Below are 27631 nucleotides of genomic sequence, written 5' to 3'. Positions count from 1 at the left end.
TCAGAATGATATATTCCTATATCATTTTTTAAAAAGTCATTCTTTTGATAAAGACAAAATAATCACAGTAATACAGATCCACTACTACTGTGCTTACTACATACTAGTTACTACTATTGAAATAAGCAGGAAGGAGGCAGACTACACACTATCAGTTTCAGTTTTCAAAACTGAATGATTAACCAAAAATATCATTGTAAATGGCAGATGTTGCAATTGCAATATGAGTCATAGCCTAATATCAGATGCAGGGGTCACCTGACTCACTTTTGCATTTTACCTTCAAAGAAAGTAAATCTAAAAACAACAGTAATCTGATTTTTTTATTGAGTGTTGAAGCAGATGTGTTTCTTTATGGAGAATTTTAGAACTATTGTCTTGTTTTAAACATGTCTCCGTCTTTTTATCTCTTTTATCTTTGCATACAACATGACAGGGAGAACGGCTTCGCTCCCATGTTAAACAAATGGTTTCTCATTAAAATGACAAATAAAACAGAATTGAATTGAGAACATGATGTGTAGGCCGAGGCGTCTCTGCAGCACCGCTACACTTGTGGTCTGTTGTGACATCAGAATGAAATTACTGGTAATTATTCATATCCACAAGTTTCCGAACGTCATCTATGGTCAAAACCTGAAGCCGGTTTTGCATTTCCGGTGGAATTGTACGTTTACATTTCATAGTTGCGGTAAACGCATGAATCTATTAACGCGGGCTTTTAACACGGATGTCAATTTCCATTGTTAAAAGCAGGTGATGATCCATGCGTTTTACAGATTTTCATTGAAAAAAAAGAACATTTACCTCGACTACCGAAACCATGGAAACGTAAACATAAAATTCCACCAGAAGAGCATAACCGGCAAAACAGGCTACGTTTTTGACGTTCGGAAAAAGGTGGATACACTAATCATGCGAAGGCACTACAGGAAAATCAAACAGTGCATACTACTTTCAACACATTGATGATGATATTATTTTTAAAGGTTTGCATGAATTTGTAATAAGCTTTCAGTATTGACTGTAATTTTGAACTGACCTCTCCCTGTAACAGTCTTCATGATGAGTGACTGAGTCACTCACAGGCCAATCATTGACTGACTTTATCAAACTTTATTGATAACTACATGGCTAAATAACAACTATATTAGGCCCGTCAAGGCAAACGTTTGGTTATTTTATCATCACATCTCTGTGTCAGGATGTGTGATACGGTTCTGTGTATTATAATTCGTGACAGGTTTACCTACACAGTGTGTGTGTATGTGTGTCAGATAGTCTTCATTCAAGGTCCAGTGTGTAAAATGGGGGGAAAATCATGATATCTAGCGCTCATTCACTCGCTCACACTCACCCCTCCCGTCGGCAAAGAGACGGTGGCCTCCAACAAAACAACTTGTGAAAACTCATGAAACGTGCTCTCTGGCTGGCTGGATTTTCCGTTCAGGCTGCCGTACAAACATGGCGGCGCAAGATGGCGGCACTCTCTAAAGCAAGACCCTTGCTATGTGTATAAGAGTAATGATAAGGCTATGAAAACCGAACAAATTTTATGTTATAGCGATTATACACTTATACGAATATATTTTGGGGAAGTATATTCAGATTTTGCCAATAAACCTTATTACACACTGGACCTTTAATCTACACCTGTGATATAGGTGTTTATTGATGTAACTCCAGCTGTTGGTGGGTAATGAATGAGCAGGGTTGTAATAATGAGAAATGTCTTCACAGAGGTGAGACTTGTTGATAGACCCTTTACAGTAATAAAGCCAGTAATTCAGCCTTATGGCTGCATGAAACTTCATAATGTGTTATAAATGTTTATAATAGGCTATCTGACAGACAGTTGAGTGTTAGCTGAAGATATGTCTTGTCTTCCTGACTTGGTTTTTGTGAATGTGCTGTTATCTCATCCCCATCCTCCTGACACTATACTATCCTGACACACTGTTGAATCCTTGACTTTGTTGAGAAGAGAAGACGACAGACAAGATAAAAGTGCCAACTCCCTCTCAGAGAAGTGTTACACTGTCAAACTCCTCAGTAAGGCTTGTATATTTTGTATACATTTTTTTATAATAAAATAAAATAATCTAAGCTTCATTGGTCCATGCCAAGGAGAATACTATCTGCCAGTGGTCAGGAGCAGCACAGTAAGTGGGATGTAGCAGTAGATAGAGATGACAGGCAGATATCACAGAGCCTCTCTAAAGATGATACATTGTAACTTGTACTGAGTCACTTCAACACTTCCTGATAAACAACAGAAACAGCAGCGACAGCCGTGGGAGTGAGTGATGATGTCACTCAGGTGAAGGACCAGTAACCAGCAGGCTTGGGTCGATCGATCACCGGCTGTGCAGTCAGTGCGTGACCGATCAATCAGTGAGTGATCGATGAGCGTGTGCCGGGGGTAGGTAGGTAGGTAGGTACCTGTAGTAGTAGACGTCGCTCTTCCCGGCGCTCAGTCCGGACTTCCTGATCACTTCTTCTTTCTTCCAGCCGGGCGGCAGAGCGGGACAGTCCGACCTCTTCCTCTCCATCATTCACACGCTGATCGATCACCGCGATTAGACCCCGATCGGAACTATCGATTAAGTCCGTAAACGCTTCCCCTGACGAACAAGCGTGGTGGCAAAAAACCCGGCGGAGCGGCAGCCCGGGCGGACCGACGTCACGGATGTTACGTTAACGGCGGCTCTCTCTCCCTCCCTCGGCCCAGGCTCAGTCTCTCTCTGTCTCTCTCTGCTCCTCACAGCAGTTCGCTGCCTTCAATTCAATGTAGAAAGTGTCCCGGTCCGGACGGTGAGCTCGGGTGTAGCTGGCCTGGAGCCTGGAGCCGCCTCTACATGCGGCTGTAGTCGGGTTCACCCCCCGGAGGAGAACCAGCGGCTCATCTGATCCCAACTGAACTGAGCTGAACTCGACCAACGGCAGGTTGTGACGTCGGAGATAGTACCGCACACACTCGAACGCACGCGCCCGCGCTCGCGCATGCACACACAACACATTCGGAGTGACACACACACACACACACACACACACACACACACACACACACACACACACACACACACACACACACACACACCCTCTCAGAGATCGTCTATTGGAAAGATGCATCACTCAGTTGTTGTGAGTCGAGAGCGGTAGAGGCCAGTTTTATTTCTACACGGTTTTAGCTTTTGTTTTCATCTTAACCCTCTCATTCCTCTCCCCACATATGATTTAACGTGTGTATTTGTTCTAATGTGCTTAGTCTGTGCTTGTTATTTTATTTCATTTTATTTTATTTGGCTTTTGGCACCGCAAGACCCAAAGCTAGGGTGACATCAGGTAAATTGGGCCATCAGGTAAAATGAGCCAGTTAAGGTTTGAGCCTCCTAGCTTTTTAAGTTTTAACAGGCAATGGCTGTAAATGATTTCAAATTGTTGCTACAACTGTACTTGAAAAAAAACAATTGATTTGAGTGGTCTCTGGTTGTTGTTGTGGATGGGACAATGCCTTATATTCAGCCTGCTGAGGAGAAGTGTGCGAAAAGTGGCCTGGCAAACAAATTTCACTTGAAACTGATAAGGTTGATAACTCCGTAAAAAAACAGATCTACAATAAAAAATGTGATTTATAATACATATTGTGATTCCCCCCATTGGATAGAATGCAAAATTCTTGCCAAGCTTACTTATTTTTAATTTAAATGCATTTTTTGTGGGTGGCTCAATTTACCTTAATGCATCATGGTAAATTGAGCCATGCATTTCAGCTAAAATGGGCCACATACAAAACACAGTCTTACACTGAAGTTATACAGAAATTGAGGGTGCAAAACATGTTCAAAGTTAGATATATATCCAAGGTTGGTCAGTGCCACTCATGGTGCCATTAGCACTATGGGGGAAAAATGGCATCTATAATGCCACACACACACATACACACACAGTAAAAGAGCCTATAACATAGTCAGTTCACAAAGAGCATAGCAACAACATGATCATGTAATTTTAAAATGCATTTTAAGATTAAAAAATGTCTTCAACCTCTTATGTTTTTACTGTTAATGTTAAGTTTAGTGTTGTAGTTTAGTAGTAGTGTCAATTAATTATTAAAATTTTAATGATTTCTGCTAAAATTACTGTGTTGTTCTCTCTTGGCCCAATTTAACTGAACGGCTGGCCCATTTTACCTGAACCTTCATCGTACCTCGAGAGGGAATATCCCGATACTTTAACTCTCATAATTCCAAAATAATTATACTTTTTAATTTTTTTTTCACACAGAAACATTTAAGAGACCTATGTCGATTTTTAAAAATATCAATGGATTTCATGCATAGCGTTTTTGATGGTCTTATTAATCGTTTACCAAAAAGTGGCCCATTTTACCTGACTTCACCCTATAGAATCCTATAATTTTTGTTAATTGGGTGCATAATAATTTGAATTTTGCCAAAATGTCCTTTAGATTAGCTGTTGAAAGCATAGGACAATTATTGCTAATTTGACTCTTTTTTTGTCTTGTCTGTCTGTTTTGATATTTTATTTAGCCTATATCTTTAAAAAAATATGTGACGACTGGTGTGTATTTTGCTAAAATGTATATAAATTAAATAACTTGTGTGATGAAACCTAGCCTATATGATGATTTTTTTAAAAGGAATACACCTGGCCTGAACCTGATACGTGTGGTAGACATTCAAGATCAAACAGGACCACAATAGATAGATAGATAGATAGATAGATAGATAGATACATATGTATGTTATGTAGCCTATGTATGTATGTAGGCTATGTGTGTGATATATATTTTTTAATTTAAAAGTTTTTTTTCTTTTATTTCATTCTATTTTATTATCTTGTTTCTAATGCTATTCAAGATATATTAATGTTTATTTTGTTTGTTTTGCTTTGTTATTTGTGCAATTTTATTTTAAAAGTGAGGTTTAAATATAAGCCCGTAGTGGGTTTCTATCTCACCTGCACATGTTTTTTTTTTTCAATTTGATTGTTGCTTTTATAATCGTGTAAAAATAAATAAACATAAACACTGCTTTATGATTGGATTGTCACTGTCTACCACCAGAATACTTCACTACACAGATGTTCTTAAAGCGCTTCCTCTTTCACAGTCTTTATGTAGCCTATACCGATATCATGTGATCACAGATTGTAGCCTATTCACAGTCACTTTTTTCTGTAAATCACACTTACATTTCTCCTGCAGCTTTATATCTCAAGTTTAAAAAGGCTGATTGACTTTAAGCTTTGGAATTCTTTGTGAATACCATAGGTCAAATTCTTTAGTGACCTTATTTACGACCCATAGCATCTGGTGCCTGGACTTGGAGTCAGAGTGATCACTCCCTCCTTTTTTTTTTTTCTTTTACACCCCCTCTGATTGAGTCCACCAATGACATCACAGGTTCTGGGTTAAAGGGGCCTGCAGCAGCCATGAAGCCCGGAAAAAACACTGTGTTGTCCCACCATTTCTGCCCTTAAGTATACATATGGGCTGTGGGGAATAACTCTGAAACTGCAGCTTCGTCCCAGCTGTCCCAAACTCTTTAGGCCTGTTCAGTGTGAGCAGTGGTCATGGCACACTGCAGCCGGTTTGACTCTCGCCTTCGTCTTGATCCCATTATACATCTGCGCTTCGTTGTTACTTGTTTTTACTCGATGCAAGCATAAATGATAGCTATATTAGATAAAGTGTTTACTATAGTTTTAGAAGCAGGGTACCACAGTTGCTCTGCAATGACTCCAAAACCTCAGGGCATGATGGGAAACACGTGGCCGAACAGCTGCCCCAACAACAAACACATTATGTAACAATGTTCGTGTTTGTTTATTACATTATGTTATTGTTTTACCCTGTCATACACAAGAATATTTTGTAGAGCGAGCTGAAGATTGATCTGATGACATATATTTTTTATATTAAATTGGAATTAAGAGAGAGCTGGTTGCAGACAAGATGGTGGATGATGAGGGACACCATGATGGACACATGCAGGGAAGTGGTTCTTTGCTGTGTGGCTGTCCATGAATTATCAGGTTTACTTAGGTCTTTTGTATGCTGTTGTGTTGTGTTGTGTGGTGATGCAAGCAGGACAATGACAAATCTACTGCAGAATGACACCAGACAGAGAATAATCATCTTCAGCACTGTGTATAGGTCTGATCAGCTGCTACTGAAGAGCAAAAGGCGGTTCCACCAGTTATGAGGCACTGAGTTAATTGGGTGTGTTCAATAAAAACACAAATAATTAGCCTACAACTGTGTGACATTTTGATTAATACATTTGTGTAGAAAAATAGTCTCTGCCCTGACCCTGCCCTGCTTTTCAGGCCACAGTTTAGATTAAATCCTGTGGGCAAATTCACACTGATAAAACAACCTGACCCACATTTTTTTTTACTTTGATTCAGTTGAATGCAGTCCTTCATTCTTCAGGGGTCACATGCACCAGATATAATGCATTTCAATGCAATCTCAACGTTTTTTCAGGCAAAGAAACCTATAGTCTATAAATTCACATGTACATTATATGAGTCAGGGAACAGTCTCATAATGGCTCTAGGAAGAGTTGTAGCCTACTCGCTTATTCTCAGGGAGGGAGCCCTGGTGTAAACGCCTGTATATGAATTTGTTTTAATATTTATAGTGTTATTTTAGTAATCTGTGTCTTTTTGTCTTGTATTGTACCTTCTGTAAAATGGAACACGAGTCTGCAATGAAGATATGAATTTATTCTACCCCTACACGTGTCTACACTTTATGTAAACAGCTGCTGCACCGTGCAGTTACCACCCCGGGCCACATGGGGCGCTAGTTTTCCAGGATAGTCTGTTGGTATCATTTGGTTTCCATTTGTAACATCCTAGAAGTCAGAATATGGAATAAATCAGTAAAGTGTGTGTACAGTGGTCTAGCCTCGTTGATAAAACCATGAACAGACGCATTTTTTGAGCGGTGTTCGGTCGTTGCGTCTCCGGCCGGCGGAGCTGATGCTGGACCAGCTAACTTTGTGCTAGCTTTACCCGGGAGCTTTGAATTGTCTGTTTTGAGCATAGACGCTGACAGTGAACAGAGGAGCTGAACAGGAAAACCACCGGGTGTTTGAAGTAAAAAATGTGGGCGTTTTATTTTCATTCGAGATAGATAGCTAAGTTACATCTGTTTGACTCAGAGCATTTGGATATGAACTTGTGTTTTTAGCATCCTGGGGCTACCTACCAAGTTGAGCTTTGACGTCAGAGGTGAGTTACAAACTTTTGGGAATATGTTGCTAAAGGGTTGAACTGCTGTAAGTTAACGTTAAATACCACACTTCCTCTGTTAGCTCTGTTACACTGTTGTTGGCTTTGTGTTTTGGTTGTTAAGCTAACTACGACAGTTCTAGGGATAGGGAGCGACCTGTTGTTAGCTCGCTTCGCTTTGTAACCGTCACACCACTTCACACTTCAGCTCGACACTGAACTGATTTGGAGCCGAGGCTTCAATGCTGTTCACTCGTCGCTGTCGTTCAGACTCACTAAACCTGCTCACAAAGTTCACACAGGTGGTAGCTGTTTTTCAAAAGTTATGGCTGAAAGTTTCTAACTTTTTTCCCCACTGTGCGGTACTTTGCCCATAAGAGAGGGAGCTCCATGTGTCTTACAATACGTTTTTAAAACGTGATTCAGTCCGACCTGAACACACAGACATGATAACACCAGTAAAAGTAGATCATTCAATACAAATCATTTTTAAAGTTCACACAAGTATGGGCAAAAATATAGGGACTCGAGTTGACGCTGTAACTGTATCCATGGCAACATGGCTCTCTACATGTTGCCTACAGCAACTCAACAGACAGGTGATGAGGAGGGTGTCAGTGTGTTTGATGTTCTTCACTGGGAGCAGATTTAGTGTACTGAGTGTATTTGTGTTGCTTTAAAGGTCCAGTGTGTAATAATTAACAAGGTTTATTGGCAAAATCTGGTTTATTGGCAAAATCTGAATCTACTACCCATGAATATATTTGCATAAGTGTATAATCACTATAAAATGAAAATCGTTTGATTTTCATAGCAAAAGGTCTTAAGAGAGTTTTGCCATCTTGCGCCGCCATGTTTGTATGGCAGCCTGAACAGAAAATTCAGCCAGCCAGAGAGCACGTTTCGCGTCCATAAATAAACCAACGAAGAACAAGGCGGAAGGAAAGAAGAATTTACACAGTGGACCTTTAAGTCTGTACTTCCATCCATGGTTTGTACTGTACAGACTATATTACAAACCACTGATGGAGATGGAGACTATATTCTCTTAAGTGGGACAAGGCTAGCTAGTAGCTACTCTCAGCCATGTTTTAGAGAGCCCTGCCATGATAGGTCACAACTGTGACCAAGAAAACGATCTTTATTGTCACTTTGCTTGTGTTAGTTTATGCTTCCTGTGAAAACACAGATCTAAACAGTCTGTGTATCTTTACAGTATTCTTACTGTTGTTGTTGTCTTCCTCAGCATGGAGTATGGCGGCCCGGGCGGTGATGTTCTGTCTCCAGAGTCCACGGTGACCACCCTGCTGTCGAGCTCAGGTCATCTGAGGAGCAGCCTGCGGCCACCGGATCTCAACACCACCTTCAGATACAAGGACAAGGTTCACTCTCTGAATATGCCATCCGCGATTTTGGTGGCCGCAGATTTGATACAGGCAAATTCAAAATTGGAGCTATAGTTTCCTAATATTTTAGCTCTTAAAGAATGAAACTGAAGATTTTCTTTTTAATTGCTCCTGTTATACAGTAGTTCTGTCTGTCCCTGCATCGCCACGGCAGTTATGAATGGGAGCGGACCTATCTTACGCTGTTTACATCCCACAAAACCACTTTTTTTCCACAGACAGCGTCAGATGGCGTCAAACATACGCTGAGGGGATTGTTTACTTCAAGAAAGCCGACATGTTTGTAAACAGAACTGTAATACAAAGTCTCGCGAAATCTTGCGCGAGAGTCAAGTTGACACACAAACAGTATCCAGAATCACTGTTACCACTACAAAGACGTTGTGGCTCTTGAGTTGATATTCCTTTGTTGATAAAACAAACGGGAGTGTCAGACAACCTGTAAACATAGTTAGCTGTCAACTTGACTCTCACACAAGACATTGTATTACAGCTCCATTTACAAACATGTCTGCTTGCTTCAAGTAAACAAACTTTAAATAGCCATCTGACTCTGTTTGTGGAAAAAAACTGCAGTTTTAAGGGATGTAAACAGCCTAAACAGCGTAAGATCAGTCCGCTCCCATTCATTTCTGCTGTGGCGATGCCGGGACAGACACAACTACTGCAAAACAGGAGCATTTAAAAAGAAAATCTTCAGAATCCCTCTTTTAGAGCTAAAATATTAGGAAACTAGATCCCCAGGTGGGATTTGCTTGGAATTGTCCTTCAATGTTCATTCATTGATTAAGTGAATGGTGTATTTTGCAGGAATATGACTCAGCCTCGGCAGCATTGGATGCGTACATCGCAGACTTTGACAGGAGTAATCTGAACAGCTCGTCGTTGACAGGGAGACCGGTTCTGCAGCATGGTCTACCCTCCACGCCAAGAAGACACAGAGGGAGCACACTCAGAAACAGAGACGGTAGGTCGCCATGGAGTCTCTGTCACTGAAGAGCATCACACAGATCTTAACTGGTCCACTCAGGTCCAAATTATTTCCTTTCTGATATGTCTGGCAGGGGCCTGTTGTAGTGCTGCATGGGGTTAAAAACATTTCTGCAGTTTTATGTTTTGATGTATTCATTCAGGATTTTTCTTTAATTATTTCTGGGCTTTGTGTTATTATACACATATAATTAAACCATCAAACAGTTTTCTTAGGGTCTGTCTGCATCAGTTGGTGTTTGTTTAATTTTACTTAAGTTTATTTTTACATCTATTGATAGTCCTCATGGAGAGTTTGACTGAAAGAGAGCTAGACTTCCTGGACCTCCCAGTCAGCTCCCTCCGTCATGCTGGCAACCGAGACAGACTCTCCATGACAACGGACGAGCTGCTGTGTATCCCCAACGACGGCTCAATGCCTGTCACCCACACCTCTGCCTTCATCCATGGTCTGTAAATGCATCACCCACATATTTACTGTCTTTACTTGTATCCACATCACTTACGCCTTTGCCTTCATCCACAACTTTAAACACATCATGTATAAGTTTGGGTGGTTTCAAAAGATAAGTAGTCAAATGTTTTCCACAACAAATTTTGTTTTGTATTTTCTAATATTATTATTATTATTATTATTATTATTATTATTACATGTATTGTACTTTTATATTATATTATGATCATACAGGTGCATTTAAAATATTTAGTAGGCTACATAAACTTGAGTTTGGAGCAGTTATTCAACCAACACCTTATCATGCCTGGCCTGTGATCCCAACATGCATGGATTGATAGAATTAATAACGATGATAGTCATAGTTGATATATAGTATTAATTAGTTGCTTCCTTGGGTAAGTTGAAGCTCTTTCTTGTACCAGGTGAAAAGCAGCGTCTGAAAAAGACACAGTTGTTATGTTCTGATCCAGCACTCTTGTCGTTTCAATAGCAAATAACACTTGATGCTTATCTGCGCACCCCTGGGTGTGTTCCTCTTCAAATTAGGTGTGGTCAGGGGCACTGTTGGCATGGTGACTAGCAAAACGTTTGGTCTTAAGTCATGGCACTGTTGTTTTAAAGGGATAGTTCAACATTTTGGCAAATTGGCCTATTGCCATAATCCCTATAGTCATAGTAGTAGGTTTGTTACCTTTAATTGTTGGTGTAAGCTATTTTTAGAACGGCGGAGCAGAGCCATGAGCTGCTCAGAGCTACGCTACGGAGGCTAATGGGATTTCTTGGTTTCCCTCATCAAACTCATCAAATACACAATCCAACAACTCCAAAACGCTCTGGTGGACAAGTTGGACAGAATGTTACAAGACAGAGTTGTTTTCGAGGTAAAGGCAGAGACTGCTTGCTGAAAAATTGCCCCCGACAGGAATGTGCATCAGCTGTTTTGCATGAATTTGCCTCAAAAACAACTCTGTCTCGTAACGTTCCATTATTATCTCATAGCATGGTGAATGTGCACATGCACAACTTGTCCACCAGAGCGTTTTGTAGTTGTTGGATTCTTCCAAAAATAGCTTGCATCGACAATTAAAGGTAACAAACCTACTGCTATGGCTATAGGGGTTATGGCAATGGGCTATTATAGGTGGGCACACAGTGAACACACTCTACCTAAAGCTGGCAATAAAAACCATCACTCTGTGTAGGTTGCCTCAGTGCTTTTGGAGCAACTTGCTCCAGAGGCATAGAAAAGCATTAGGCTATAACAAAACTGTATTATTTTTGTATTTTGTGGGCACATTTTGTTCAGTCGGTACACAGTATAACCAGAGATGTTTCATAAAATGGTAAAAAATTAGTTTTCCATTTCAGCTTGACCTGTTGTACAACCCCTGTTAACAATGTTTCTGTTTTTTCAGCCATTAAAACAACAAAAAAAGAAAATGTACCTGCATGTAACTACATGTACATGTACTACATCATTTGAACGGTTCCCGTCTCTTGATTCCTGGTCCAGGCCTCATGTCTAGGTCTGGGTCCTCTCAGCCACACCGCTCCTCCTCAGGTCCACAACATAGAGCCTGTGCTGGGCTCAACCCCCGCCTCAACCACCAACACCCTCACCACACCAGGACACCCAGGAGTTACAGGTTTACACTGATGGCACATTTCTTTATAGTTTAGGGGTGAAAACATCCTAAATCTGCATCATTTCATTCATTTCTCCTCCTCACATGACGCAGAAGAGGACTACAACCACTTGACGACATATTCTCTGAAAGAAGTTTTAAGGTGACTGTCATTCACATTTTAGTTTTTTACTCTCAGGACTGTGCTGTCTGTGTGTAGTGACAGATCCTCACTGCTCCCCCTCTCTCTCTCTCTCTCCTTATCTGTCAGTCTGCACACAGAGCAGCAGGACCAGAGTGGGCCGAGCCGTCGTCAGCGCTCCGCCACCCACGCAGGTTCACCAGCGACAAAGCTGACACGCAGCGCTCCAGAATGAACAACGTGCCTGACCCGGTGTACGGACCCAGCGTGGAGGACTGGATCCAGGGCTGTGACTACAGCAAGGGGCCATTGCCCCCGGAGTCAAAGCTGCGTGACAGCCATGGTAACCGTTCCCTTCATGACTCACACTGCCTGATCCTCCATGTTACTAAGAGCAACCATTTACTACACTGTACTATAGTACATTTTTTACTCTGTACTTTTCTTGGTATGATTTCCTTTGGAAACTTGTGACTTTTAGTCCACAACATTTCATAGTTTTGGCTCCTTTTGTTGATTGAATTGTGTTTTCAAGTCAAAGTTTTAGTGCTGGTCTGTGTTTTTATCACTTTTAGTCAGTTAGGCTGCTAATGTGTCGACCAAAAAAACTGATTAGATATTGGTGGTTAAATGTCACGGTCACAGTAACAAAACACTTTTTAGCCATAACTCTAAACCTGACTGAGCATTTTTGACAGATTTTCACAGAAATGGTTAATATGTTATCAGACTCTGGGTATACACGAATTCGGCGAAATAAACGTTAGTCGAGCAGCCGCCATTACTGCGGTGACAGCTCAGGCAGCGATGGGGAGCATACATCAGTCCGACTGCCCAAAAGTCCGACGGCTTATTTCTCCGACTAACCTAACCTTAACACTGTAGAATGGGTAGTCGGAGAAATGAGCCGTCGGACTTTTGGGCAGTCGGACTGACGTATGCTCCCCGACGTCATGCACCCGACAGCGATGGGCTCTGTGCGCAAGCGGGCATTTGAATGCAAGCGCCAAGAAGTGGACCTTTTCTCTTCTGTAAATATGTCTAGGTAGGCTGGGAGGACATGTGCCGTCCTCCTCGACTGCTCTAATATCACCAAAACACAGCCCCTTACTTCAGGAGGAGTGTCCGTGTTTAGACCGTAACGTTACGTACAGTGTGCAGCAGCAGCCGCCAGCGATGCAGTCACAGCTGACCTGTACAACCTGGCTACTCTCCCTTCTCACCGTTACCTTCACATCGTGGTAAAAGTGGACGGTCTGTGAATGTCTCACTGATCCCTTCAATATGATGTGATCATGGTCGTCCAAAAGCCAGTGTAAAATACTGTATGTCCGACCCATCCGGAGCTCAGGTAATTTTGACCATAAATCAGAGACCTGTAATTGACGTTTTTTCTGATCATCGGAGGCCAGCTGGTCAATAAAATATTCTTGAATATCTAAAACAAAGCACAAGTTGTTGTTGTTTTTATTCATGTAGCCTGTCCACATGATTAAATATCCCGCTGCTGGCTTGCTAACGTCAGCATGCATAACGTACCGGTATGTTATGTTTATGATACAGTCTCTTATCTCCCTGTTGCTCTAATCTTTCCTGCTAATCGCTCAAACAAATGATTAATTCCTAAATGAATATTGGTATTCATGTAAGATACCTTAATCAGTTACTGGGGGGCACTAAACATCACAAATGCAGCCTATTTATGATGCTGTCATAGAGAATCAGTTTACTATGACTGACACATGTCACCGCAGCAATGGCGCCGCCGCAAGATGGCGGCATACACAAATCGCTCGCCGAATTCGTGTATAGGGTGTTACCTGAAACTGGTCTAAGTGAAGGAGGCGTAGAACCTCTCACTGACTGACATCTGGCTGACATCAGGCAGGAGGCGTTCCAACACCTCACAGTCTCAACATTTGTTTTTTATTTTATTTTATGTGTTGTTCTTGCAGGTGTTCTCCCACATGCAGCTCCCAGAATCACAGCTCCGTCCTGGGTAGCAGAGCTGGTGGATAATGACTCTGACCAGCGTTCACTGGTGAGACCACTTTTCATTTATTCAGCCAACAGTTTAGGTCATTAGAGAAAAAAATCACACATTGGGCGGTCCACTCACAAGGATCCAGGATCTCAGATCACATTCAGAGGTGGTTTTATTGGTGAGGAGTTTATTTCTGGACCTCCTCAACAACATGTAACTTTCTTCACTCTTACTCAAAATTCTAGAGTCAGAAAAATCCCCCCAAAAAGTGAGATGGACAGATCAGAGCTCAGAGCAGTAGACTTTACTCCCTTTAAACCTGAGGCAGCACCTGGGAGCTGTTAAAGGCAACATGCCCAAGAGATTTTATTTGGATTTTATGTGATAGCCCAACATAAAATAGCGCATGATTGTGAAGTGGAGGGAAAATGATACATGGTGTTCAAGTTGTTTTACAAATCAGCGTTTTGGCCGAATGGTGGTGGCAGCATTATGCTGTGGGGAGGCTTTTCTTTAGCAGGGACAGAAAAGTTGCTCAGAGTTGATGGAAGATGGATGGAGCTAAAAACAGGACAGTCATGGAGAAAATCCAACTGAGAATCTGTGGCAAGACTTGAAAGCTGCTGTTCAGACTCTCTCCATCCACTCTGACTGGACTGAAACTGTTTGTCTGTAGATGTACAGAGCTGGTAGAGAGAAACCACAAAAGACCTGCAGCTGTAACTGCAGAGAAAGTTCAACAAAGTGTTGACTCAGGGGGCTGAATACATATGCACACTACACTTTACAGATTTTTATCATCAGAACACCATGTATCATTTTCCTTCCACTTCACAATTATGCGCTACTTTGTGTTCGTCTATCACATAAAATCACAATAAAATGACGTCTACAGGCGCTGATCCTGTCGGTGCCGCAGTGCTGGAGCAGCCACTGGAGGCAGAGAGACAGCTGTCTCCTCCATTATTAAAATCTGTAAATAAGCTGCGAATAATATCACATTTTAGTTGTGCTCTTTATTTCTCTTTAAAGTTAGGACGTACTCATAGATCGCCTGTTTGGAGGCATTTTAACCCGAGGAAAAAAAGAAAAGAGGAGGAAAAAGTAAAAAAAATAAATAAATAAGAGAGAGAAAAAAAAATAAAAATCACACAATTAGATTTTTGAAACATAAAGACAATAATACAAACCCTGCAGCAAACCTGCGTTCAGTTAACTCAGTTTGAAATCTGTTATTTCATGAACTTAGAGAAGTGTTTGCTCAGAGCGAGGAGTCTTTCTGTTTCGTGTACGGGGATGTTCAGCCATTTTTCCTGCAGAACACCTCAAGCTGTGAGCTATTTTTAACCTGACACACACACACACACACACACACACACACACACACAACACGTTACATCGACCCTCAGTGATGTCAGGAGAGTGTGACGGTCGATCAGAAGCTTCAGCTTTTCTTTCATGAAGTTGTTGGTGGATTTAGAAGTTTGCTTTGGATTGTTGTTATACAATGACAGTAAAGGCAATCTTGATCTCCATTGTTGCGTTGCCGTAGAAGCCAGTCTGCTTCTACCTTCACTTCACAGTCTCTCGACATTTGATTCCCCCATTCTTTAGCTTCAGATTTCAAACATCTGAGGAACTCAGCTGCCAGCTGGGCGCCCAAACTTTAGCATACAGCCATAAAGTGTTCCCTGTGTCAAGACTGAACTGAGTCAGACAGATTGACTGATAATTTGTGTGTGTTGTGTGTGTGTGATCAGGTTGACAGCCAGCTGAGTCTTCAAGATCTGAGGTTTCAGTTTGCTGAACAGATTTCACTGCTCGCTCAAGAGAGAAGAAGCTCCGACGTGAAGGAAACTCTGTTCAGAGGTAAGAACACAGGGATGATTGATTTAGATTGAGCTGGTATGGACGTCTGTCACTCTGTTGGACACAACTCATTAAGCCTCATTAAACTGGACGGCTGCAACATGAGGGCAAATCATGATCTACTGTTCCGTACATTCATAAAGAGAAAATGTCAAACCAGCTAGTTTCCATGATGAAAGCGTTCTCTATCTCATGTGATTTAGGTGTTCTATACATCCTGTCATATCTGACGTGTGTGTGTGTGTGTGTGTGTGTGTGTGTGGGTGGGTGTGTTCTGTCAGACAACAGGATTGACTCTCTGATTCAGAAAGCAGATCGGGTGTTGAGCTCTCTGTCTCACAGCTGTGATGGAACAGACATTTCTGCACGCTCAGGTGAGGCCAGATACTGTTACTTGAAGTGTATTTTAGTGCCGACTGATTGATCGTACTTTCATCATCATCACCGCAGTATGACACGTGTTCAAGGTGCAGCACCTGAGCCAAATAAACTGGAAAAAATGTTTATGGTTTCATATCATCTGTAATTCTCAGGGCGAGCAGCTAATTATAGTTCTAACTGTAGGTGCAGCAGCCAACACACAACAACAGCAGCTCTGTGTCAACACAATGTTTGCAAGTAAAACAGCTTCAGCATCCTTTAACACTCTTACTGTTCAACAAGATTTAAAGGGATAGTTCAACATTTTGGCAAATTCACCCATTGCCATAATCTCTATAGTCATAGCAGTAGGTTTGTTACCTTTAATTGTCGGTGCAAGCTGTTTTTAGAACAGTGGAGCAGAGCTGCGAGCTGAGGCCTGTACTGCGAAGCCAGTTTAGTGGGTTAGCGAGGTATGTTGAGTGTAAAGCCAGCCTCTCCTGTACTGCAAAGGTGGCTGTCTTTTAACGAGGCTAGATCACCATGGTAACTTATGCTTAGCTCATAACCTGGTCCCGACCAGGTTATGTTAAGAGTTTAATCATAAAACCGGCTATAAAAGCGCCGCTGTTTCACTATTTTAACTCATTTACAGCTGGCGGCACCTTTACTTTGAAAGTCCAGTGGAGCTGGATCAGAACGGAGCATTTGTACGGAGGGAGAGATCAGCTGATCGCTGCTGTTGACTTTCTCTCTGAGCGTCTCCGCTGAGTCTCCGCCTCCTCACCCGTTGAGCTGAGCGTCAGGAGCTCATTATATATTAGACTATAGCCTATATTTTACTTTTATATACAGTCAGTCACCACTGATAGAAGTTGTTCGCTCGCAGCAGGACAGATAATCAGATGGATAATCGGTAAAGTTAATAATTTCACTTAATGTGGCCATGAATAAATGAATTCCGATGTGTCGCCTGTTATATTTCAGTGTTGCCCAAACGCAAATCTTGAATAAGTCTCCGCTGTTTTCACATTTAAAAAGGTCTTTGTTTATGAGATTTGCTTGTAGCTACAGCACCTAAAAAAAAAACTCACTGTAACCTATCCAGCCTCGCTTCCAATAAAACACACACTCGCGTTATAATTGCGATCAGTGAAATATAACAATATAAAACACAATTTAAAATGACAGTTGATGTTGCTCTAGTTTATATGGATAAAACTTCATATTTAAAAGTAGCGCAAGAGCTGTCAGAAAAATTAAAAGCAGCCTCCTCTCTTGTCATATTTGCAGCAACACTGTTGCTTCAGGCTGTGATCGTGCTTTTTTTAAATATCGCTCATACTCTCTCCATTAAAACAATTGCACTCGTCTTGGCTGAAATCAGCCCGTTGTGGATCAATGTCGTGCGGAAGTAGAATAATATGACGTCAAACGCCCCCTTTTATGTGAACGCGCGCAGAGCACAAAGCTGAGAGCCGGACTTGACTAATTAAGTTGATAACCACCGTCACAGTACCGTTTAGCTCTGATTGCGGACTTGAGGGTTTGTTGAGCTGCATCTTGAGCACTAAGCCTAGGTATGTTGAGCCTCCTTCACAGTACAGGCCCATGCTCAGCTAACGCTATGGAGGTGAATGGTACAGGTCCCCTTTCCCTCATCAAACTCATCAATACATAATCCAACAACTCCAAAACACTCTCATGGACAAGTTGTGACCTGCACATTCACTATGAAATAATAACGTAACATTACGAGACAGAGTTGTTTTCAAAACAAATGCATAGCCGGAACTACATTGCAGAAATGGCTGCTAGGCGGATTGATTTAAAAAATGCAAGTAGTTCTGAGTATTTGCTTCATGTGTTGTAATGTTACATAATGTTCCATTATTATCTCATAGCGTGGTGAATGTACAGGTCGCAACTTGTCCACGAGAGTGTTTTAGAGTTGTTGGATTGTTTATTTGATGAGTTTGATGAGAAAGGCGAAAGTAGCATTCACCTCCATTGCGTTAGCTGAGCAGCTTACGTCTTTGCTCAGCCGATCTAAAAACAGCTTGCACCGACAATTAAAGTCAGGTAATGAACCTACTATGGGGATTATGGCAATAGGCAAATTTGCCAAAATGTTGAATTATCCCTTTAAACATAGTTAAGCTGCGGGATCTTTGACTGTGTTCTTCATTCAGCTTCATTAAGAGCACATTCATTTGTACATTTATCAAGTCATATTGTCATCACTACAAATCAACAGTGTTTTCGCAAATTTTCCTCACATGATGTTCATCTTCTTATTTTTTTATTTGCTAAAACAGTTTTTATCATTAGCATTTATAACAAAAAAGGAAACAAATAGACTACTTGTAATTTCTGCTGTTGCCAACATTCCAGCCGTGGAATTGGAAAGTCACAGATGAGCTGGGCTGCAGCTGGTTAGCTGGTCACAGTCAAAGAGATACCTCCACTGTTGTGTTGAAGTGGTTCACAAACAACAGGATAGTATACTATACGCCCGGTCCTTATGAACTAACTGGTTTTGTTGCTGTCTGCACTCTGCAGTCAGTCCAGTGAACACCGAGGAGCTGCTGCTCAGGTCGCCCTCACGCTGTCCCTCAGTCGGCCGGTAAGACTCATTCTTACTCACTCTGTCGGCTCTGATGGCCTGAGACCGAGCCGTGTTGATAGTTGTGATGTTGAACCTGCAGGGACTCGGCAGCAGCAGCAGGAGGCAGCACCGAGGCTCTGACTGAAACAGGAGCTCAGGTAACTTTTAGTCTTACTCCACCCTTCATGTCTCATCAGTGTGAATGCTGAAAGAAGCCATTTTATGCAAAACCAACCCTTCTTTTCACAAGTCCTACTTTAAACACTGTAGTTTCCAAACACGGATAGGCTAAATACCGGACTGGTGCTGTAGAATTTTACAACTCCTGACCAGAAGCTCACTCTCCTTGTCTGGGTTACAGGGGTAGTCGAATTTTGTTCAACATCAAGCTCAAGCCCGGTCTCCCTGCTCCTCTCAGCTATATTTGATTTGCTTCCTCACTTGTCTTCAGCTGTCAGGTTCCAGTGTATAGCAGCACATTTCAACTCTTCAAACACTTCAACTGTTATACTTAAACATGCAGGATTTCCTACTTTTTTTCTGCCTCTTTGACGATTTAACTGCTTTTAGCCCTTTAAAAGCTGTTCATCTCTCAGCTTCTTCAGCCTTTTCAACATTGCTTCAGCAATTTCTTCAGCTAATTCAGCAATGGCGTTCAGCATTCACATGGATTTTCTTCAGGAAATGCTTCATCTACTTGTTCCACTGCATTTCCTTCATTGTTAACTTTAATGTCAGTGTTGTAGACAGACTGGAAATATGTTGTCAGTCCCCTTTTCTCTTTCATATCATGGTGGATCAATGGGAACATCTAATCGGTTTCCACGGACAAATTCAGGATCTCAGCATCCACATCTGTCCTGTGTCTCTCTCAGACTGTGCACTGCAGTAGCCATGGAAACAGCATCCAGAAGCAGCCCGGTACGGTGGAGGCTCTGAAACAGATGCTGTTCAGGTTGCAGGCCGTGGAGGGGAAGCTCCAGGCTCAACAACAGGACACACACGGGACCAACCGGCTGCACACAGAGAAGATTCCAGTAAAACAGGTAGTTGAACACACGTCAGGACTCTGCTGCCACCGCTGAGCTGTGGGGAACAAACCTCACTCAGGTTATGTGTTGCGTTTGTGTTGCAGCGGACTGAGGGCGAAGCAGAGCTGGAGAGTTTTTCTGGTGGACTCTCACTGCACAGGTAAACTGACTGTGGTATCTCACATCAGAATTAATAAACAAATAACAACAAAATTAAAATAAAGTGAAAAATTCTAAACAAATATGGCATTTTATTTCAGAATTTGATTTTAAAATTCACTTAAAGGGATAGTAGCATTTTTTTTAAAGTGGGGTTGTATGATCTACAAATAGCCCCTAAGTACTTTAATTGCAGTAGAAGACTCTCTACACTCCTCCCGTTAGCAACGCCAGCCCATAGCCCTGCCCAGAGATTTACAACATACATTGTTGTGAATGGACCCAAAGAAACGGCCTATTTTCGCAGCCTAAAAGAGGTTTTACCTGAAAAAAAAATACACAGTTCCACTGTTCGCTATAATATAAATTTTTCCAGCCCCTCAAAGTGCAGGAAAAACGCAGTTTTTATTTGGACCTAACCAACTGCTGATCAGCGGGCGCTAACCCTGGGCGGAGAGGGATACGTGAGTTGGTTAGGTCCAAATAAAAACTGCGTTTTTCCTGCACTTTGAAGGGCTGGAAAAAATTATATAATAGCGAACAATGGAACCGTGTATTTTTTTCAGGTAAAACCTACCTCTTTAAGGCCGCGAAAATAGGCCGTTTCTTTGGATCTGTTCACAACACTGTATGTTGTAAATCTCTGGGCAGGGCTATGGGCTGGCGTTGCTAACGGGAGGAGTGCAGAGAGTCTTCTACTGCAATTAAAGTACTTAGGGGATGTAGATCATACAACCCCACTTTAAAAAATGCTACTATCCCTTTAACATCCTTAGATAAAGTCATGTTTTTGAATTGATTATTACTTCTCTGATGATTGTTTCCATCTTTAGAGCGCTGGAACACGTGAGCCGACTGAAGCTCCTGGTGGAAGAGCCCACAGAGAAACACAGAGAGGAGGGGAAAGATGAAGGATACTCCTCATCTGCCGACAGGCTCGTCTGCACTCAGCAGAAACCCTCCTGAAGCTTTCTCAGGACAAAACGGCAGATGTTCTCACCGTGTGTGTGCCACCTGTTTCCTCAAAGAAGTTGCCAATGAATCTGGAAGAAGTTTTCTCTGGATCTGTGTTTCTGATGAAAAGATGCCGGGCAGTGTTGGAGTGAAGGAAACAGTCAAAAACGTACCAGTGTTGTCCATCAAAGAAACTCTTATTTAATTGTTAAGACGGAGTCATAACGTGAAGATGGATTCAGTGACTCCAGAACTTAGTCACAAACATGTATCTACATCTGTTAAATACAACAGATGCAACAAGTTATTTGAAGGTGGAATGATGGAGCTGGGCTAGGTTGTATTAAGCTAAGCTAAGCTAAACGCAACACATCACTCCCTTGTCTCTGCACTGGATCAAGAGAAAGACGTTACCGGTATATCCATCTCCTCTGACTGTGTGAAAGGTGAGAATGCAGCACATGAAGGACAATCACATTCAAACACACACTAGCACCTGCTGAGCGGCCGTGACACCGTCCAACTCATTTGTGAATGTGCCAAAAGTCTAATATTAGCCATAGTACATGATACAGTGCCAGCAAATCAAATGTAATGCATATTGTACTGTGCCATCCGTCAGTAATGATGTCAATGAAATATCAAATGTATTATTTGGATAAGAAACAGCAAACCAGATTGACTCAAGTAGTTTTATTCACTTTCTGAAGTGATAATTACAGACTGTCAGTGTTTTCTCATACAGTGTCACACAGCATGAAAGACTTTACTTTCTAACACACTCATTTCAGTGTTTATCAGTGTTTTTATTCCCATGTTACAGCTCACATTAAAATCTGCTGCTTTGTGCCTTCATATTGTCAGCCGATATTTATTTTATTGATTATGTTGGATTTTACTGGTAGGCTAATTGTAATTTTAAAGTGTTTTGAAGGACTTGTGTATCCAGAGGATAAAGGAGGGAGACTTGAAAACATATTAAATGGAGAAAATGGTAGTTATCCGATTTTTTTTCTCTTTTTTTTTTCAGTTTGTAATTTTTAGTCCTAAACAAAATGACATTGATGGATTTTTTTTAAGGCCCAGAAAACAGGTGTCTTCTCAGGTTGCACTGCACAGAGTCCAGTAACAGGAAGCAGCTACTTGTCGTCCCGTGCTGCTGCTGACCAGACTCTGATCAGCCCGTCGTTCCCCGCTGACATCACAGTCTCACCGCTGTGGTCAAACGCGACGCTCTGCACAGCATCACCATCACTGTGTCCATCACTGTGTCCATCACCGTGTCCTGGCAGGCTGCTGACCGCACAGGAGTCCACCTCCACCAGCCTGACCAGCCCGTCGCCGCCGGCCACCGCCACTCTCTTCCCGGACGGGCTGAACGCCACCTGGTTGGCTCCCAGGGGCCCGGTGGCGGCGGCAGCATCATCCACGCTGGCCACCGGGGCCACGGGCTTCCTGATGTCCCACAGGTTGACAACACCACGGGAGTCACAGGAGGCCACCAGGTCACCGGCCGGGCCGAAGGCGGCGTGGTTACAGGGGTGCAGGTGACCGTGGAGAGCCGCGGTGCAGACCCCCAGCCTGACGTCCCACAGGGCCAGGCTGGTGTCGGCCGAGCAGGAGAGGAGGAGGTTGGACCGGGGCAGGAAGCAGATGCTGTTGACGGAGGCGGTGTGGCGGCGCAGCGTGAGGCAGCAGCTCTCAGCGTTCAGGTCCCACAGCTTGGCGGTGGTGTCGGCGGAGCAGGACGCCAGGAAGTGGCCGCAGGAGTGGAAGGAGCAGCCCCAGGTGGGCTGACTGTGACCGGACAGGGTCGACACACAGCTGCCCTGGGAGAAGTCCCAGACCCGCACCTGCAAGAGGAACCGCACACAGTCAGCAGGGCCCAGTTGGTAAAAAAAAAAAAAAAAAAAAAGGTGCAATTTGAATTTGAAATCGATTGTTTTGCCATCCAGGATCACGTCTTACTTTATCCCACTGTTCAAAGCAAAGTTGGATTGGATCAGTCTGATCCAGATGCAAATTTTTCAAGATTAAATCTGGATAATGAGTGCTTTATGGGACTGCATATCACACTGACTATAAAAAAAAACATGTCTTTTAAACAGACAGATCTTATCTTGTCTGGTTAAATAAAAAAGCAAATAGCCTATATATAGTCTACATTTGACAAATACATGGTGAACATTTTTCCATGTGTTTCAAATGCGAACTAAATCAAATTTCACAATTCTAAATTCAAATTTCATTTAATTATCTAGTAGTTGAGGAAAAGTTCTTCATTTGTAGAATAATCAAAACTTAACTTTATTGACTTATCACAGTATTGGTTTAAGAATCAAGTGCAAAATATACGACATTTTATATGTTTATTTGACCAGTTTGAATTTAATTTAGATCACATTTTGTTCCTGAAATCCACCCTGAATCTACCAAACGGCTGGGACCAGAATAATCCAGATTTTTGGATCACAGTTAAAAGTTTTGCAACACAAACTGATTTGATCCAGGTTAAAAACCATGATTGGATTACGTGATCTAATTGATCTCAGAATCCATTTTTAGTTGAACAATCCATTTTCAAGATTTGATCCAATCCATTATCCAAAATCCGATCAGATTACCTTAGACACCTCATCTTGGTTTTCAGGCAGCTGTGATGTCATAATGAGGATGAACTCACCGTTGTGTCTCCACTGGTTGTTGCCAGTTTTGATCCATCAGGGTGAAAGCTGCAGCCGGACAACCAATCAGAGTGACCCTCACCTGTGAGCAGCATCTGACCGACCTGACAACACACATCACATCACATTAACAGATCACTGGACCTTGATTGTCATTAAAACACGATATGTTGATTTATCTCATTTTCAGCCACGTTATGTAATTTAACACTGTCCTGTTATTTTGACATTTCAGTTTGGATTTTTTCATTCTATTTTACTGTCATTTTGCCTGCATGTGCAAACTGTCACACAGCATCTACACCAGTGACATTCAACTGGCCGAATCCAGCCCACAGAACCTTCCAATCCAGGCCATGACTAAATTTCAAAATTGTGAGCATCAAAATGAAAAAGTCATATGGTCAGATGATATTAAAGCAACCGGGAAAAAAACCCCAAAAGGGATTGAAATAACTTTATCAGAAATAGATAATCATAAGATTCCACAACAAATCCGTGAAACAGGCGGTGCTGCTGTGAACATGAATTTCTGATGAAGTTGATTATTTTCATTGTTTAGAAGCCAGTGACGGGCAGGACACTCCCAAAGATCCAGTCAAAACATCTGTATCTCTCCTGGTGGCTGACTGTAATACAGGTCAGTGATTCCCCAACCTGTGGGCCCCAGCCCAGCGGGCTGTCAAATAAAAAATTCTAAATATGATTTTGTGAAAAATTATTAAAATTTAAAAAGTAGTCTCAGCTCCTTTAACTTGCAGAGAGTTCATGGTCCGGCTCTCCCCCTACGTCCTACATGTTCCCCTGCTTTCAGTTCAGTCCTGAATGTTCCATCTTTATCATTGAAATATAAAAGTGCTCTGACAACACATTTTTAGACCTCTGTATAGATGTTTAATTGTCATTCATGCCATGAAACATGATGAATGAGATGCAGTAGGCTACTCAGGTCTCAGTAGTAATAAAATAATAGCTAACATACTAAAATACTAAAATAGAAAAAGGATATCAGAAATAGCTAGATGTGAGTTCAGGGTGGGGTTGGAGGTGGACCGCAAACATTTCTGAGATTTCCAAGTGGGCCCAGTTGGAAAAGGTTGGGGACCACTGGAATAGGTGATGAGAGCCTGATGGACAAATGTCCTCAGTTTTGTAAGAACATTTAAATATCAAAAACTAAATCATTCGGCCAAAATGTGAATTTAATTTCACTTTATTTCAATGTCCGACTCCCTGTTCTCTGTTTGTTGAGAGAAATCCTGGCCTTTCTTTGACAAATGACCCCTGGCCTACACACTACTCTACTCTACATACCTACATGTCTTCATCTGTGTTTCACCTTGTTTCATCCTCTTCTCTCTTGACCCACCTTCTCTCCAGGGAACAGCTGCCACAGCCTCCAGCAGCGGTCGTCACTGGCCGAGGCCAGGATCAGTTTCCGTGGATGTAGACTGATGCAGCTGATGGGGAGCCTGTGGGCCCTGATGGAGCAGGACAGGCCGAAGGAGCTGGGGTCTCTCCATGTTGGAGCCCGATCCTGATCCTGATCCTGATCCTGAGCCGTGTTGAGGCTGAGGAACGGTGAATCCTGTGGACATCCAGGTTTGGGGCTTTTTGCTGTAGTACCGGTGCTGTCGCTCCTCCTGATGCATGATCTCTCTTTGGGTTTGTCCTGGTTCAAACCGGACCCTGAGGCTTTTTGAAACCGGTCTTTTTCTAAAGTGATGAGCATCTTCTGCCTCAGAGCTGCTTGGTATTTGTCATCCATCTGTCTCAGCGCCGGCTCGTAGGACTCCAAGTGTTTCCTCAGCTGTTTGAAGTCCTGGATCAGCCTGTTCTTGTCCTCGGCGACCTGCCGGTGCTGCAGCCGGTGGAAATCCCTCTCCCTCTGCATCCTCACCAGACTCTGTCCCACCGCCAGAACCTTCTGTCTGAGCAGCTGTGTCTCGCTGCTGACCCTCTCCAGCTCGCTGCAGACCAGCTGTCTGTGCGTCAGGGCGTCGGGGATGAAGAGGACGCCTGTGGTGGACGGCGTCTCCGGCCTCAGGGTTTCCTCCAGGAGCTCCTGCGCCGAGCCGTACCACTCGGACTGGAAGCTGTTCAGGGTCCGGCTCAGGCCAGACCTTCGGAGGAAGTTCCTCAGGAAGTCATCCACCACCTCTGGGATGTTGGGGGGGAGGATCTGCTGTCTGGGCAGCTGAGACCTGGTCCTGAGAGAAGCGGCGGCGGAGGCGGCCTCCCTCAGGACCTCCTCCAGGTCCTCGTCCTCCACGCTCCTCTCCTCCTCTGACACAATCTCCTTGTTCTCCTCCTCTGCTGCGTTTCTCCTCTGAGCCAACATGTCTCCCTGCCTCTGAGCTTCTTGTTTACTGGTTGCTATGGTAACTACACACAGAAGTTCAGCTCCATAGCAACCCATTTTGTTTTGCTGGGTCTTTTTTTTTGTGTCCTACAACTTAACATTGATTTGAGTGTGTTTGATGAATTATTACTGTCATGTAGAATATTAGTCGAGTTTTTAATTATCTAAAATTTTCTCTTTATTTAATTGTTCAAAGTGTACAAAAAGTGTCAAACACTGACACATAACATAACATGAGAGCTGTTTCATATTCAGAAAGACAATGAATAAAATACATAAATACAGCAAGGATAAGTCAAATAAGTAGAAAATGAAGAAAATTAAACAAACAAAAATAAATATATATTGTCATGTCAATAGGCTACATAGGTGTGTAATAATCACTGTTAACATAAATCCCATTAAATGCCAGGAAGTACAATAAATATATTTTCATAGTTTTCTAAAAACGTTGTGTTCTTTTTATTTTTAACTATAGGGATTTATATACTTATAATTGAATTCAATTAAAAAATGAGAAGAGGTTGCAATTTTTTGCTTATGAATAAAGTAGGCTATTTACCATTACTAAATACTGAAGACACCTGTTCTTCTTATTTTCATAATAACATCTAACATCTTTAAGGGAGAAGCAGTATGATATGTTTACATGGGAGAAAATATAAGAACACAAGTCTGACCAAAATTTCATTGTTACATTACATTCAAAAAACAGATGATTTAAAGTTTCTTCAGTATGGCCACAGAAAACACATTTATGGTTGCAGGTAGGCTGGTAAATTAGCCTGTAAATGAAGTCAGATTCTGGAAGAATGTGAAACACTTGCACAGTGAATATAATATCTGAAAATGTGTTTAGGGAGGGAACTGAACCATTGGAGGATGACGACAAAGCTGTCATCAATTATGGACAATGCCTCCCACCCCCTACATGGAACCGTAAGAGCCCCGGAAAGCTCCATCAGCGACAGGCTTCTGCACCCGTGCTGTTCAACTGAGCGCTACCGCAGGTCCTTTCTCCCCTCTGCTGTCAGATAACAAGGCTGCTCCCACCCAGTAACCAGACAACAGCACATGTGTAATAGTACCCTGTTTCTATGTGCAATAACCCCCCCCATCCACAACTGCACTGATATATATTTTTTATATCTCATTTTAATATCTTAGCATCTCTCTGTATGTTGTTTGTCCTATATTTATATTTATATTTTTACCAGTCCACAGCATGTGTGAATGTATTTGTGTACTGCTGCTGTAACCCTGTGAATTTCCCCACTGTGGGATAAATAAAGGCATTTACTTTACTTTTACTGCCACTGAACCAGCAGCAGCTCGTGGTCTCGTACCGTAACACCAGGGTGCAGCCAGCTAAAATATGAATTTATAGGCCTAGTATAAATCAATCCTGGATGCTTGTGAGTCACATAACTCAAACTGTCACTTATGATGATCTGTACATTAGTTCAGTAGGCTATTGGTGTGAATGCTACTTTTTCTACCCTCAGGTGTAGAAGAACATAACAACAAATTGAAAGGAAAACATGAATAGAGTAGAATATTTAGAAAAAAAATTGTGAAATTAAAAAAAAAAAAAAAAGCCAAATCAGTCACTTTAACATTCAGGGTCGTTAAAAAAAAAAAAAAACTATAAAGAAGCATAAATAAATAGCTAAAATAGATAGGTTAGTCTTAAAATAAAAAACAAACTAAGAAAAACCCAACAGCAGGCTACAT

At 42.1% G+C, this 27631-nt stretch overlaps 3 protein-coding genes across 6 annotated transcripts in view; 1 reads left to right on the top strand and 2 right to left on the bottom strand.

Moving 5' to 3' along the window:
• Positions 1 to 2934, bottom strand: part of mbd2 (methyl-CpG binding domain protein 2) — a 45918-nt gene extending 42984 nt beyond the window's left edge. For all 4 annotated transcript variants that reach the window (XM_085794185.1, XM_085794186.1, XM_085794188.1 and 1 more), the window contains exon 1: positions 2443 to 2934. In XM_085794185.1, the coding sequence (XP_085650311.1) occupies positions 2443 to 2555 (113 nt within the window). In that variant the 5' untranslated portion in view covers positions 2556 to 2934. The remainder of the gene's footprint in view (positions 1 to 2442) is intronic.
• Positions 2935 to 6930: 3996 nt separating this feature from the next.
• On the top strand, positions 6931 to 21706 carry c12h18orf54 (chromosome 12 C18orf54 homolog). The gene is made up of 15 exons (XM_085794184.1): positions 6931 to 7266; positions 8513 to 8648; positions 9483 to 9639; positions 9944 to 10111; positions 11633 to 11765; positions 11859 to 11907; positions 12016 to 12229; positions 13842 to 13927; positions 15631 to 15739; positions 16021 to 16113; positions 18662 to 18725; positions 18808 to 18865; positions 19583 to 19753; positions 19843 to 19898; positions 20731 to 21706. The coding sequence occupies exons 2-15, from the start codon at positions 8514 to 8516 to the stop codon at positions 20861 to 20863; spliced, it is 1626 nt and encodes a 541-aa protein (XP_085650310.1). The 5' UTR covers positions 6931 to 7266; position 8513; the 3' UTR covers positions 20864 to 21706.
• Positions 21707 to 21948: 242 nt separating this feature from the next.
• On the bottom strand, positions 21949 to 25927 carry spag16 (sperm associated antigen 16). The gene is made up of 3 exons (XM_085792462.1): positions 24905 to 25927; positions 23535 to 23639; positions 21949 to 22704 (listed from the first exon to the last, which is right to left on the bottom strand). Exons 1-3 carry the CDS (start codon positions 25874 to 25876, stop codon positions 21991 to 21993), a joined length of 1791 nt encoding a protein of 596 aa, XP_085648588.1. The 5' UTR covers positions 25877 to 25927; the 3' UTR covers positions 21949 to 21990.
• Between the last annotated feature and the right edge of the window lie 1704 nt (positions 25928 to 27631).

This window comes from Trachurus japonicus, chromosome 12, assembly GCF_045865225.1.
Source record: "Trachurus japonicus isolate A0001 chromosome 12, Traja_1.0".
Taxonomy (NCBI): domain Eukaryota; kingdom Metazoa; phylum Chordata; class Actinopteri; order Carangiformes; family Carangidae; genus Trachurus; species Trachurus japonicus.
This window is presented reverse-complemented; position numbering and strand designations above follow the sequence as displayed.

Coding starts and splice junctions, on each gene's coding strand:
- spag16 (XM_085792462.1), bottom strand. CDS start 25,876: ATGTTGGCTCAGAGGAGAAACGCAGCAGAGGAGGAGAACAAGGAGATT. Junction 23,640..24,904: donor AGCTGTTCCCTGGAGAGAAG/GTGGGTCAAGAG, acceptor GTGTGTTGTCAG/GTCGGTCAGATGCTGCTCAC. Junction 22,705..23,534: donor CAACCAGTGGAGACACAACG/GTGAGTTCATCC, acceptor TTCCTCTTGCAG/GTGCGGGTCTGGGACTTCTC.
- c12h18orf54 (XM_085794184.1), top strand. CDS start 8,514: ATGGAGTATGGCGGCCCGGGCGGTGATGTTCTGTCTCCAGAGTCCACG. Junction 10,112..11,632: donor CACCTCTGCCTTCATCCATG/GTCTGTAAATGC, acceptor TTCCTGGTCCAG/GCCTCATGTCTAGGTCTGGG. Junction 18,726..18,807: donor CGCTGTCCCTCAGTCGGCCG/GTAAGACTCATT, acceptor TTGAACCTGCAG/GGACTCGGCAGCAGCAGCAG.